At 45.2% G+C, this 15510-nt stretch overlaps 1 protein-coding gene across 6 annotated transcripts in view; it reads right to left on the reverse strand.

Moving 5' to 3' along the window:
* KLHL13 (kelch like family member 13) overlaps nucleotides 1–15510 on the reverse strand; it is a 282631-nt gene that overhangs the window by 188653 nt on the left and 78468 nt on the right. For 3 of the 6 annotated variants that reach the window (XM_057313782.1, XM_026478864.4, XM_057313776.1), the window contains exon 1: nucleotides 2979–3258. Coding sequence is in view for 2 of the 6 variants with exons in the window: in XM_057313772.1 (XP_057169755.1) it covers nucleotides 10420–10464 (45 nt within the window). In the remaining 4 variants the exon portion in view is untranslated. Of the gene's footprint in view, nucleotides 1–2978; nucleotides 3259–10419; nucleotides 10506–15510 lie in introns of those variants that run through there. The other 3 variants (XM_057313772.1, XM_057313774.1, XM_048213308.2) reach the window with 2 other exon arrangements.

Below are 15510 nucleotides of genomic sequence, written 5' to 3' on the forward strand. Positions count from 1 at the left end.
TGTTTGCCTGCCTCAAGGCCTTGGCTCTTCCTTCGTCTCTCTGTTCTTCACAAGGTAGGCTATTCTCTCTTCTCTTTCAGGTCTCCGTTCAAAGGTCACCTTTGCTGCTAAGAGGCCTTTCCTGACCACCCTCGCCAAATAAGCCCTTCCCAGGTCTCCAGATCACATTTCGTTACTTATTTCCTTCATTGTTCTTCCTACAATCTGAGAGGATCTTCGTTTGTTTACTGGTTTGTTGCCTCTATCCTTGGGTGGACCACAGCCTCTGGGAGACTCCACAAGGGCAAGGATCCTGCCTTGTAACAAAACAGGGCCTCATGCCTAATAGAGTTGCAAATGCAAGGTGCTCCACAGATTTTGTCAAATAAATCACTGAATGAATGAACAATATATTTAAAAGCTGATTGATATGAATGTCAGTAACTTGAAAACAGCCTTTTTTTCCCCTCTAATTTTGAGATGCTTTCTCTAGGGCTGTTCATTTTTCCACAATCTTTCTACATTTTCTGAAATCTGATGATGCCTGGCAAATTGTTGAGTTATTTCACAGCAGTAAAAATAGATCTGTTGCAAGCACTGGATTTAAGAAAAAATACTTTGAGGACGTTGTAGTAGTTTATTAAACATCAAAATCAATTTGAAAACCGCTTAGTCTCATTTCACTACTCTAAGTCAAATTACATGAAGAAAAGTAACGTAAAATGTAAAGAAAATGAAAAGGAAGACAATTCATTAGCAAACTGCAGTTATGTTTAGCGACATCAGAAACACCCGGTCTGATAACCTCTAGGTCTACCAAGTGGGTTTATCAAATACGTATTGAGACATGTTGAAAAGATTCAAAGCAAAATGCTCAGGATGAACTCATAACCAACTTCATTATTTTTTTTCTGGCAAACAGAAATAGTTCATATTGGTGGCAGTCTAAACTTAGACTTAGTATCAATAATAATCACAAACGGAAAAAAAATAACAGAATGATACAAACTGTTTTCCTTGAAACAGTTTGCAAGTTAGTATGTCTTTCCAGAATGGGTTGCCAAGAAAATCACAGATTTAGGTTGGCCTATTACTATAAATCCTCTTTCCCTACTCTATTCCATTTTTTTAAAATAAAACTAAAGTGAAGTCAGGAATTTATCAAACAAATGAGGGAAACTACAAATCATCTGCAGTCCATCTAACTAAACTGATAATCAATAGCCTTTACTGTTCTCCTAAAAACTGCTTTCCTCAGAACCTCAACTTCAAACTATAGAGTCACACCATGCTTTTCAAAGTGTGCTTATAAAAGTGCAGATTTTAAAACCAGGGGAAATTGAGGCTCTTACTCATCTATTTTCTAAATACATCATTGGATGCTGCAGCAGAAACTTACATTCCTTGTCTCACTGCCAAAACAAATGCTACCAGGACAGTGAAATTTAGTCCTTACCTTCATTCCCAACTCCGTTTCTTCTGAGATTACTGCCCGTTAATGAACATTGTGTCAATGGCAACCCCCGATCACATATCAAGCGGACAACGCTATCATTCTAAGGATAGTAATAAAAACTTGCAATTCAAGAAGCTACTATTTTTAAGTGTAAAACGATGTCATAACTGCTTGGTTGATCATTTCACTTTTCTCGGTTTTCAAATCTGAACACTAGATACAGCCCATTTCCAAAAAACAGCCACAACCGTTAGCATGTGCTAATTCACTGTATCTGCCTCCACTTGCAGCCTCTCCATTCAATTTTCTTCACACACTAATTTCGGCATGGATGTGAGTAAATGAGCCTCAGTATGGGAGCGACTGGACATCGCTGAGAAAGTAAGTGGTACTGCGTGAAATTACTTGAGCAAACCAATCTCCAGTCCACAGCAAGGCAGTCTCTTTTCTAATTGTGTGCTTTGTAAATGCTGCTTCTTGAGGGTTTATACAATTGGCAGATGCACACTAAGAAACTCTGGCTTCTTTAAAAAAAAAAAATTAAGGCAGGTGCCCTCCCAACAACCGCAGTTTGAAACCCCGGATTTTCTCAGTTCCTATGCGTGTGCTTAATAAACAGCCTACACTAACTTGAGTGACTATCCCAAACCGCTAGAATTCTGAGTACAGTAAAAGATGAACATCCCAGTTTGCAGATGGAGAAATGGAAGCAGGCATCAGAAGTCCCACTCTCTTTTCTTTCTCTCTCTCAGGCCTGCTCAGCAGTGGAGGAAGAATCAGATTTAGGGCCATGTGCTAGAATTGCGTACAAACACACACAAACATATATAGCATACATTTCAAGCGGCTGTGGTTCTTGGACTAAGTTGCCGAAACCTAGAAAGAAACTTCTGAGTTCCTTAGCTAATATATATACTAGAAGATCATTCCCATCAATTTCAGTAAGCCGTAGGCTAGACAGTAAGCTTCCAAGAAAACCATTAGTCAACTGTGATTAAACCAAAGAAGCCAAGACATTCAGAGATGAAGGCGTCCAGAGAGGAGTTAAAAGCTTCGAGGAAGAGGAGTGTGCTCCTGACTCGGGAGCCAGCAGCGAAGCCTCCCAAGTTAGAAGATTCCGAGGGAGGGATGGGTTGGGAGGCACAAAGCCGAAACTGTTAGGAGGGCAAGAGACAGTGAGGCTGAAGCGAGCGGAGGGACCCCAGATCATCGGGGCAGCGACAGCGAAGCCCGGACAAGAAGATCTTGGAGGGATAACAAAGAAGCAAAGGAAAACTGGGGTCGGGGGTGCTGAAAGAACCCAGGCGTCTGGTGGAGCCTCCGAGTCCGGGAGGTAGGGATGAGAAGGTGCAGGGATGAGCGCGCACCCGCACGCGAGAGAAAAAGGGGGGGGGGGCGCGCAAACAGCCCAGCTGGTTCCCTGTCCCTCTGCCCCCGGTGCAGATCCCAACTCCTTACCGCGCACCGCCTCGCCGCGCCGGGTCCCGGAGGCGGGCGGGGAGGTGGCTGCTGGAGCCCCTGCGACTTCAGGACCCTGCCTCACCTTGTTTGCCGCGTCCCCGCGTCCCGCCGCCCGTCAGCCCGCTGCTGCGCTCCGAGGGCCAGAGAGTGAGTCGCGCGGCACAGCCGGGGCTCCCTCCGGCTGGCGAGACACCGGCCCCGCACCGCCGCACCCCCTGCTCGCCCTGGTCACTTCGCCCCCGCGCAGGCGGAGAGCACGGACCCTAACCCGAACGCCGCTCCACTTATTATCGAAAGTCCCCGTTCCAGGCTTCCCCGGAATGGGAGCTGAGCTGCGGCGGCCGCAGCGGCAGAGCCTCCGGCTGACCTCACGGGGGGGGGGGGGGGGGAGAGGGGGCGGGAGCCCAGTTGAGGAGGGGAGGGGGGCCGGGGGAGCGAGCGCGCGGGCGGGGGAAACATGGCGGCGGGGGTGGCCCCGGCGGCGCCTGCGCGGGAGGCGGGGGGAGCTGGGGCTAGGACCGAGTGGAGGGTCCGAGCAGAACTCCTCCCCCACAGCCGGTGCGCGGCGCGGGTGGGCCCGGGGCCGCGGGGCGGCGGAGACCGCCCAGTGGCCCTCACGCCTCCGAAACCGGGACGCTCGCGTTTGAGCCCACATGGCCTCCAGTGCCCAGGAGGCAGGAGAGGTGGAAACTGTCAAGTATCCAGGGCCCGCGGCGCGCCCGCCCCGGGTCAGCCGCTCCAGCAGGAGGCCAGCCGTAGGCTCGGCCCCTCGGATTCAGCGACGGCCCGGGCGTGCCCTGGGAACCGTGCCGCTTCACCTCGGCGGGGCGCGCACCTCAAAACCAGCCTGCCCGCGCGCTCAGCGCTTCGGGGTCCCCCTCCCTACGGGAGCGCAGAGTATTAAGAAAGAGGAACAGTAACAACAGCTCGAGCAGTTTAACAGTTTACTGAGCGTTTACTATAAACCACGCGCCGAACTATTAATTCCCTTCACTCTCACAGCTACTCCACGCGGTCCACATTATTCTCATCGCCGTTTCGCAAGCGGGAAAACCGAGGCGGAAAGGTGAAACAAGTTGCGGGGGTGACAGAATTAGGAAGGGACAGAGCAGGACCCAGGATCCCAGGCGGTGTGATGCCAGCGCCCAAGCTCTTAACCGCCGGGCGCAAACTGGTAGGACTGCTGCTATTCTAAGGCAGAATCTTGACTCCCCTCCCAGTTCGGTCAGCCTAGCCCCCAACAAAAACCCCAGTCAAGCCTGTTTTTCCCCTTGCGAGTCCTCTATTCATTCCTTGCCTCCCAGAAGGTTGCAGCCTGAGGCCACCTTCTTAACACCTCTCTTTGCCTCGTCTACTTGTAATTCCAGACTCCTCCCAGGAAAAATAATGGAAGCTTGCTGTTAACAGTCCTTTTTCTCGCCGTTTTGTTTTGTGTTTTCCTTAAGGAAGTGACTGGGCGAGTGTGGGGACTGTAGTTCGTTTGATTTCCTAATATTTCTCCCTTTGCCTACCAGTAAATGGAACGGGGATCTGAGCTCTCGGTATTGCTGACTTGGTATTTCAAATTCCATACGCTGAAATTCTAGCAGTGGGTTTTAGGTAACTTTGAAGACAGCTACTCAAAGACTTTCTAGAACTACAGATATGACCACATTGTTAGGCTTTATCAAACTGGTGAAAAGAAGAAACTCCAAATGCACATGGAATTTGCATTATTATCTTTTATCTGTCAGTATTTTCAACACAATTCATCTCTGTTGACCGGAATGCACTGATTGGCTCCTCCACCTTGCTTATTCATTAATTACCGTATGCCTACATTACACACAAAATGCCTATGATGTGGAAAGCACCTGTTACAGAAGTTGACAGTCTCATTGAGGGGCTATGTTTAAAGCAATCGATTTCAGCATATATTAAAAACCTGGCACGAAGGTTAAAAATAAATAAAAACTGAGTTGATACACATCCAAGTCACTGTGTCCCCCCGACATAAAAAGGTTCAAGTGGGGTTGTTTTACAATAAATTCTCAAACACAAAAGACGGGATAATGGGAGATTCAGGTGTGGCCCCACGCGGCCCTTATTCACAGGATGAGAAAAGCCTTCATGATGTGTAGCAAGGGGAGGGTTAACTACAGAATCTGAATTTGAATACCCAGATGGGAATAAGATATCATAAATACACTTATTCTGTAGGAATCAGTTGCTGTTTGGGTTAGGATGTTTTGGGTAGTTAATCTAGTGGATAGAGCACTCTGACTTGGAGTTAGAGGACACTTAGGTGCTATGTAACATTCTTAGCCCCATCAACTCTCTGAGTGTTTTCCTGAATTTACAGTGGGGATAATAATGATATTGGGCGGACCTGCTCACTGCGTTATTCGGGATTTCAAATCAGATAAGACATGTGAAATTACCTTATAACCATGTAAAGAATATAGGCAAATGTAAAGTGATGTTTTTATTCATATCAGACTGGCCACTACAAGCTAGAGATGTAGTTAGGAAGGATTTTACATGCTAACCTGTACCCAAAAATGTCAAGAACTAAAAAAGGTATTTGAAATACAATTGTACGGTAAAAATCTAAAGAATGGGGAGATACAACAGAGATTCAAGAAACAAGAGAACAAGTCGAAAGAAAATATTGGTACAAAGAATACAGAAAAGGATGATGGCCCTTACGGGCTGAATTTGTCCCCCTCCTCGAAATTCATAGATGTTTGATCTTAACCCCTATACATCAGACTGTAATCTTATTCTGCAATGAATTCTTTAAAGAGGTAATTAAATTGAAGTGAGGTCTTTAGGATGGGTCTTAATTCAACAGGACCGTTGTCCTCCTAAGAAGAGGAGATCGGGACGCATACCTCCGTGCACGCAGAGGAAAGACCACGTGAGGAGACGGCGAGAAGTTGGCAAGCCAAGGAAAGAGGCCTCAGAGGAAACTAAACCTGCTGACACTTGGATGTCCAACATGTGGCCTCTATGAGAACTGTGAGAAAATGCATTTCTCTCTTTTGTTGTTGTCGACGCCATCCAGTCTAACAAACTATTAACAATGGCAAACATTTTCTCTTCCAGCTAGAATATCGTCTGTATTAGTTGTTGTTAATTGCTGCATAGCGAACTGCCACAGACCTGGTCGCCAGCCTAAAACCGCACACATATTTCCATTTCCATGGGTCAGGAGTCCAGGCACGGCTGAGCTGGGTGCACTGCTCAGGGCCTTGCAAGGCTGCAAGCAAGGTGTCAGCCGGGCAGAGTCCTCTCCCAAGCTCATTCACACTGTTGTCTGAATTCAGTGCCTCATACTTGTAGGACTGAGACTCTCAGCGTCTACAGGCTCTAGAGACAGCCCTTCTCCACAGGCCGTTTATAACATGGCTGCTGGCTTTTTCCAGTCAGCAGGAGAACTCTCACCTCCAGAAGGGACTTGAATCACATCTTCAAACTCTCTTCTCCTTTGTCATATAATGTAGCCTAACCATCAGAGTGACCTCAGCATAGGCACAGGTCTCAACTACACTCAAGGGGAGGGGAATTTACGGGGCATCTACACCAGAGGCCAAGACTCTTGGAGGTCATCTTAGATTTCTGCCCACCACACTCTCCAAAGTTTTGATGGCACCAGTTTATTTATTTGTAAAAATTCACCAAGACAGAGACCACATAGGCAGATATGGACACACACGCATACACACACACACGCACGCACGCACGCGCACGTCAAAGAGCTCAAAGCCATGGCAGAGGCCTAGTCCCTCAAGAAGCATTCGTAAGCCTGCTGTGTGCCTAAGAGCTGTGAAACCAAAGGATTACGATGATGTTCACTCTAATTAAAGAACACACGAAAAGTATGAGGACACCTTTTTCATCTCTCTGCTCAATTTGTGTTTCTTTGACACACTCACCTGATCCATTACTGAATGGATCCAGCATCTATGGAGAGCCCACAGGGTGTCTACTCAGCCCTTTACTCCACGGAGTGGAATAAGGAACAGAATCAGCAGAAAGTTTCTATTCTCCCGTGGCTCAGAAACTAGTCCAGATAAGAAAAGTAGCCAGATACACACACACACACACACACACACACACACTATATAGTGCAGTGGAGGCAGCGTTGTGTGTTTAAATACAGAAATAAATAAATACACACTTGCTAAGTGAAGAGAAACCAACATGCTCCCGCCCCCTTAGTTAGATAATGAGCTCTAGAATAAGTGAGCTCTTAACTGGGCTTCAAGGAGAGGTCAAACTCAAACTGGAAGAGTCGGAGGGAGGAAAGGATCTAAAGGACCTGTACGGGTTTTCTAACATCAAGGATGACCCTGGCCATAAACTACACTAACTCTGGGTGGGGACCTTGGAGAAGATTCTAACTCTGTCCTTTTCTGTCAAAACTTTTCAGAGCCGACTTCTCAGCACAGCTCCTATGCATTTAATACTCTCAGGAGCTCGGGGCGCCTGGGTGGCACAGCGGTTGAGCGCCTGCCTTCGGCTCAGGGCGTGATCCCGGCATTATGGGATCGAGCCCCACATCAGGCTCCTCTGCTATAAGCCTGCTTCTTCCTCTCCCACTCCCCCTGCTTGTGTTCCCTCTCTCACTGGCTGTCTGTCAAATAAATAAATAAAATCTTTAAAAAAAAATACTCTCAGGAGCTCAAATTTGGAGGGTTAGGATCAAAACTTTCCCGGGGACTCTGTAAGCATAAGGTTCTAAAAGTAAAGCTACAGGAGGAGCTCCTCTCTCTGCCTCGATGCTCCAGCCTATATCCTGACTCTACAGAGAACTCACCCACAGAAACCCCCACTGCCCAAAGGGTCCTCAATTTCTATTTCTCAACTGACTTCTTATGTGTCCTCAAACAACACACAAGTTTCCCTTTTACCTTGCGCATTCATAGGCCTCTGGCTGCAGTCCTCTCTCCTTCACCCTCTCATTCACACCAAAAGCTCATCATGGGTAAAGGCCCTGAAGTAGGAACGAGCTTGGTGCCTTTGCAGAATGAAAGGAGGCCACTGATGGGGCGCCTGGGTGGCATCTGTCTTCCGCTCAGGTCATGATCTCGGGGTCCTGGGATCAAGCCCTGCATCGGGCTCCCTGCTCAGCTGGGAGTCTGCTTGTGCCTCTGCCTCCTCTCCCCTGCTGCGCTCATGCTCTGTCCCTCTCTCTCTCTCAAATAAATAAATAAATAAAATCTAAGAAAGAAAGAAAGAAAGAAAGAAAGAAAGAAAAAGAAAGAAAGAAAGAAAGAAAGAAAGAAAGAAAGAAAGAAAGGAAGAAAAGAAAGAAAGCAGGCCACTGAGTACCAATGGAGAAGAAGAGAATGCGAGGAAGTTGGAGACGCTGGCAAATGCTAGATCTGTAGGGCCTTGCAGGCCACAGTGAAGTGTTTGGAACTGACTTCAAGTGCAAATGATACCATCGATGAGCTTTCTAAGCATGAGAGTGAGAAGAGACAATGTGCGTTTTAGAATCACCATGGCTTCTCCGAGGTGGCCATGGGCAAAAGCCAAGCCGAGAGACTGGAAGAAGGCTGCAGTAAGCAGGCTAGTGACGATGCAGCTTCGAATAGGGTGGTGGCAGTAGAGACAGAAAAAAAGACAGATGGATTAGAGATCTATTGAGGAGGATGACCCATTCAACTAGAGGAAAGATGATGTCATTTCATAAGATGGGGAAGACTGGGGCAACCCGATTTTGGTGGAGGGTTTTTTTTTGGGGGGGGGAAGCGTGGGGGTTGTTGCCTAAAAAGTTCTTTTTTAGACACGTTATGTTTGTCTGTGAGATATTCAAGGGGAGAAAACAAGCAGGCAGGGATGTATGCATCAAAGGCTCAGAACAGATTCTCTGTGATGGAGAGTGGTCACCGGCAGGCTTCTACAAGAAATAGTGTATAACCGTTGTCTGTCTCCCCACCAACATGCTACAACATGGTCTACATAACAACCTGGATGAATCTCAAAATAATTACCCTAAGTGAAAAATGCCACACATGAAAAAAGCTACGTGATTCCTTTTATATAAAATTCTAGAAGATCAAAAGGAATCTATAGCGACAGAAAGCAGATCGGTGATTGCGTGAGGATAAGACTAGGGAGTGAGGGGAAGGAAGAATGACAAAGGGGTAACAAGGAAACTTTTAATGGTTAACGGTACGTTCATCATCACTACCGCAGTAATGGTTTCACCTGTATATACAAATGCCAATATGTATCAAATTATACACTTTAAATATGTGCACTTCGTTTTATGTCACTTATCTGCTAAAAAATCAGTCATATGCCTTGACCAACTGCAGTGTCTCTATTATATTAAAGACGAATACAAAAACAGGGATACAGTCAAGGCTCAGGAATGGATTAGAATCAGAGACTAGAAAGCTGGCAGGACTCTCTCCATCTTTGTCTCTGTACATTATCAAGGAATCTACTTCATTATTCTCTCCCATGGCAGACTAGCATTTTATGCTCTCCCAGCTGCATGGTGGGACATGATTGGCCACGAATCCTTAGGTTATAGCTCCTCCATTTGAGAGACCAAACAAACTGAAGCTAGGATCTCTAAAACTCAATTCCATAGTCCGTTGGAGTGTCTCTGATCGGCCCTTTTTGTATCAGGTACGGACTTCTGGATCAATGAACTAATCTCTGGCCCGCATGGAATCTAAACGAGATGAGAAAAATCTTAGCCTGGCCATTAAGACTTTGGGCCAGCCAAGAGTCCTAACTAAACTGTCTGGCATTTATAATGGGGGATACCAGGGGAAAACCAGACATATTAGGGAAGGAACTTTTACAATGAAAACCATGACTATGTGTAGCAGGAGGATGCACTGGGACATTCATTTCTAAGGTCTCACCAATGAATGTCCCAATGCATCCCTGCTACACATATGTAGTCATGGTTTTCATTGTAAAGCCAGTAACACCATGATTGGCAGAATATGTAAGAGAGGCAGCCAGAAATTAGAGAAGGAAAGTCCCCATTCTGTACCTTCACCCTATCACAGAATTTTCCACCATGCTGTCAAGTTAAGACCATTAAATAGAGAACAATGGGAACGAATAGAGCCCCAAACGTCAGCTTTTAATCAAATTAAGCAAAGAGAGGGAGCCTGGGTGGCTCAGTTGGTTAAGTGTCTGCCTTCGGATCAGGTCATGATCCTGGAGTCCTGGGATCAAGTCCCGCATCAGGCTCCCTGCTCAGCGGGGTGTCTACTTCTCCCTCTGACCCTCCCCTCTCTCATGCTCTCTCTCTCATCCTTTCTCTCTCAAACAAATAAAATCTTTTTTTAAATGTTTTTTTATTATATTATGTTAGTCACCATACAGTACATCCCTGGTTTCTGATGTAAAGTCCGATGATTCATGAGTTGCGTGTAACACCCAGTGCACCATGCAATACGTGCCCTCCTTACTACCCATCACCAGTCTATCCCATTCCCCCACCCCCCTCCCCTCAAACAAATAAAATCTTAAAAAAAAAAATTAAGCAAAGAGAGTATCATTCTCACCGTAAGTAACCAAGCTGTAATAGTAAGGAATCCGGGACGGCACATAACACAAAAGGGCTCTGGAATTGTCCTTTAGCTTAAGTCTCCTGAAACGAAATTGACAGAACAGATTAAGCTATTCCAGGAGTTGTTTAAAAATATTTTTAAAAGGGGCGCCTGGGTGGCTTAGTCGTTGAGCGTCTGCCTTCGGCTCAGGACGTGATCCCGGGGTCCTGGGATCGAGCCCCGGGTCGGGCTCCCTGCTCCACTGGGAGCCTGCTTCTTCCTCTCCCACTCCCCCTGCTTGTGTTCCCTCTCTCGCTGGCTGTCTCTCTCTGTCAAATAAATAAATAAAATCTTAAAAAAATATATTTTTAAAAAACTGAGAATACTATCACGTCAAACTAACATGTTTAAAGTCAGATTCACCATCTTCTCTTTTCCCTCAACCAATGCGCCTCTTTCTGTCAATAAATGTATCATTCTTCCTGTCACCCCAGCTTGGAACCTCATCTCCCCATTCACTCAATGAGTATTTACCGAATGTCTCCCTCAGGCAAGGCAAATGCTAAACTCTACGAGAGACACAAAGAAATATAAGATCTGGGTGCAACAAGTATAAAATCATTTTGGGGAGATACATCAAAGCTCAAGTAACTTCTACAGCAGCCGTATGTGATAAGTGCCTGCAAGCGATGGGAATTCATATAAACACTGTTGTGTCTATTGATATGCATGTCGGAAATAAATTCCCAGCATCAGGAATTTGGTTAAATACATTATACGAGTATATAATTGAATAATCCACAGTCTTTCAAAATGATGTATGATTTTATGTAATGAAATGGAAAGATGTTCATGATAGGTTACAAAACAGCATGTATGATACCGCCACAATACGTATATACGTACATACAGAGAAAACTATACAATAAAATAGTACCAGTGATTAACCACTGCTGTGTAGGAATACGGGTATGATTATACTCTTTGTTTGTACTTTCTGATTTTTCTGTACTGAGCATGGAAGAAGAAAATAAAGTGATTTTTTTAAGATTTTATTTATTTATTTGACAGAGAGAGAGACAGCCAGCAAGAGAGGGAACACAAGCAGGGGGAGCAGGAGAGGGAGAAGCAGACTTCCCACCAAGCAGGGAGCCTCATGCGGGGCTTGATCTCAGGACCCTGGGATCATGCCCTGAGCTGAAGGCAGATGCTTAAGGACTGAGCCACCCAGGTGCCCCATGATTTTTTTTTTTCTAATAAAGGGAAAAGGCTTCAGAGAAAATTTGATGCAAAGTCATGTTTTAGCCATGTCATTTCTGAGAGGGACATATCCACTAGAGATAAAAAGTAGAGTAGCTGGCTAGCTGGCTAGCTCAGTTGGTAGAGCATGTGATTCTTGCTTGATCTAAGGGTTGTGGGTTCAAGCCCCACATTGGATGTAGAGATTACTTAAAAATAATATCTTTAAAAAAAGGTAGAGCATTTAATCAGAAGAAATTTACATAGAGATGGTAGTTAAAACAATGGAAACAAGAAAACTCAGGGGAACTGAGTCTCACAGAAGTCTTAGGTGCCAGATGAGAGACCAGAGAACAATGGAAAAGAAAAGAGGTCACCGCCAAGTGAGAAACAAGAAAACATCAGAACCAAAGGGGGAATCTGGTGTGCTGAACGTAGAAGAGAGAGTGAAGGGGAACATGGTAATATTCTCCAAGTGCTAGTGTCCAGAGAGAGTGTTGAATTTTAAAGCTTAAGATGCCTTTTTAAAAACTTACCGTGGTATTACCATATAAAATGGTGTCATCTTTATCGAATGCAAATCTAAATATGCCATTTATCAGTTCAAAATTGGGCTTCTTCTTGGGGCACCTGGGTGGCTCAGTCGTTAAGCGTCTGCCTTTGGCTCAGGGCGTGATCCCGGCGTTATGGGATCAAGCCCCACATCAGGCTCCTCTGCTGGGAGCCTGCTTCTTCCTCTCCCACTCCCCCTGCTTGTGTTCCCTCTCTCGCTGGCTGTCTCTCTCTCTGTGTCAAATAAATAAATAAAACCTTTAAAAAAATTGGGCTTCTTCTTTGCACAATTAGAACCACAGACATCATGAGACCAGTGCTGGAAAGGGAATGCAAAGACCCTTTTGTCTTGACCCTTGATTTCACCAATGAGCAAACCGAGGCCCAGAGAACGAAACTGATTTGCTTCGGGTCACACAACAAGTGACTTAAACAGAGTTAAAGTGTGCAGCTGTCTGTGCTAAAAGGGAACACAGGAGCTTTGGTAAATGAATCCTTAAGATATTCTGTTAAACTCACATTGTCAGCAGTTCCAAGTTTCCTCCTCTTCCAACCTTTTCCTTCCCTGGAGCTCTGAATGGCCTACTCTGTTCCCCCTCTTTCCGCCTTCCCCTCTTCTTTCTCCTGAACCTGTTTATTTTTGAGGTAACTGCTTCATTTTTGCCAGGTCTCTGTTATGATCCCCATAATAGGAACACCCCCTTCTTGCCATCCTAGCAAACAGCTTCTCCTTTTACGACTCCATTCAAGGGTCATTTTCCCTAACAAGCATTTTCTCTCCAGCCAGGTGGTAATGCACACAGCTGCGGGCCGGGCCGTGGTGAAGAGCAAAGTTTACCTGGGTTTGAAGCCACGCTCTGCCACTCACTGTGACCTCAGGCAAATGACTGAATCTCTTTTTTGCCCCTTGCAGTATTGAGTGAAATGGGAATACTAGTCATTCCTTATCTACAGGATTCTCCTAAAGGTTGAATAAGTCATTACACATAAACACCACTTAGACTAGTACCTGGTCCACAGGAAGTGCTACATTAAGTCTTGGATGCCATCATTATCAGAGTACCAGAGACACCTTCTGGTATTTTTAACATGTCTGCCTCTTCTTACTCAACCATAAGCTTCTTGAGGTCGGGGATGATGGCAATAACGAGTGTTTAATAAATGCTTATGGGGTCAATAAATGACTATGTCTGACAAACAGGTAATCCCTACTCTAAACAAATAGGTCCAAAATAAGACTGTTGCAAAAACGTATAAATGGAATAAATTAATGTCTGTACATCCTTGCTTTATTTTTTTTAAAGATTTTATTTATTTATTCGACAGGATAGAGACAGCCAGCGAGAGAGGGAACACAAGCAGGGGGAGTGGGAGAGGAAGAAGCAGGCTCATAGCAGAGGAGCCTGATGTGGGGCTCGAACCCATATGCCGGGATCACGCCCTGAGCCGAAGGCAGACGCTTAACGACTGAGCCACCCAGGCACCCCTGTACATCCTTGCTTTAAATATTAAACCCTGCAAGGACCTTTGAGTCAATGTCCGTCTTACAAAATGCTCACACAGTTGTTCAATTTCGTTAGTCAAGGGGATGTAGGAAGTGGGGATGTGCTATTCTGCCACATCCTTTTGAAAACAATCTCAAAACTGTATGTATGATATGGAATGGAAAGGACTTCCATTTCATTTCTTCCATGCTGGCCTGTGAGCTCTTCTAAACACTTTCTAACTCGGGCAAGACTTTTACCTTCACTGACTCTTCCCTAGTCCATAAATGGGATAATAACACTCATTACTAAACATTTCAAAAATTGTGATGATTCATGAATTAACATTACTGATGTACTTCAAGATGAAATGGGCTACAGAATTGCAAACTATTGTTGCTGGGGTTCGCCATCTTTATTCTTAGCGACAGCAAATGCGAATACAGGAACCTTGTTTATAAGGGGGCTCAGCTTCCATTTCTTCCGGTTAACTTCCTTCTGATAGAACATGGCATTTCCTTCTTATGGGCTTGCCTTGCTTTCAGGGGCAAAATAAGCAGCAAGAACTCCTTGGGAACAACGGTTCCACTTTCACAAACATGACAGTGTTAAGGATGTCCTCTCATTGTTAGGTGGGACTTGAACAGCATGTGATCAAGTTTCTTCCTCCAATCCCTCATCCCCAACAAAGTCTCCATTGCACCTTCAGATGTTGATCTCTTTCAGTAACTGATTCGATTCAAAAGCCAAACACTCCCTAACCCGCAGTGATGACTCCCCATGCTCGCTAACAGCCACAGCACCCATTAGCCATGTCTTCTGACTAGCCTGGGCCTTTGCTAATACAGGCAAGTTAAAGAAGTCTAGAGGGGCGCCTGAGTGGCTCAGTCCTTAAGCATCTGCCTTTGGCTCAGGTCATGATCCGAGGGTCCTGGGATTGAGCCCCACATTGGGCTTCTGGCTCGGCGGGAAGCCTGCTTCTCCCTCTCCCACTCCCCTTGCTTGTGTTCCCTCTCTCACTGTCTCTGTCAAATAAATAAATAAAATCTTTAAAAAACGAAAAAGTCTAGAGCAGTGCCAGCCAATAGCAATATACCGTGAGCCCCAAATGTTAGCCACAAATACAATTTTACATTTTCGAGTAGCCACTTTGTAAAAAGCAAACAAAAAAAACCCAGGTGAAATCAATTTAATAATAAAGATATTGTATCTAATCCAAAAAGACAAAACACCTTTAACATGCAATCATTACAAAAAAACAATTAACGAGATATCTTACATTCCTCTTTTTTTGGACGAAGTCTTTGAAATCTGGTGTGTATTTCACACTCCATGCATCTCATTCAGACGAGCCACATTCTAGCTGCTAGATAGGCACAGGTGGCTAATGGCTACCATGCTGGACAGGACAGGTCTAGAGATCTGGTTTATTGACCTAAAGTAATCTGAAATTACACACACACACACACACACACATGAAATTATAGATATAAAATATACCACAAAAACATACCACAGAATGGTCACCAGCACTGTTCCCCTCACACGATACCCTGTGAGGGCAGGAAACGACATGGAAAATGTAGTAATTTTTATTGCCTACACGTTAGAGGTTCCACTGCTACTGCTAATAAGCTACGATGGCAGCATGCAGTAATAGGTTACAACAGGAAATGTTCTGAGGGTTTGGACTGCACACACAAGACAGCTGTTACATTTCTGACCGATCCAAAGAGACGTGGGCACCGGGAATGACCTACTGAGTGCATCAAGTGTAGAACAGGGGACATTTTTTAAACAACAGCAATGCTTGTCTGAAGTTGTGAAGATT

Source organism: Ursus arctos, chromosome X (assembly GCF_023065955.2).
Source record: "Ursus arctos isolate Adak ecotype North America chromosome X, UrsArc2.0, whole genome shotgun sequence".
Taxonomy (NCBI): domain Eukaryota; kingdom Metazoa; phylum Chordata; class Mammalia; order Carnivora; family Ursidae; genus Ursus; species Ursus arctos.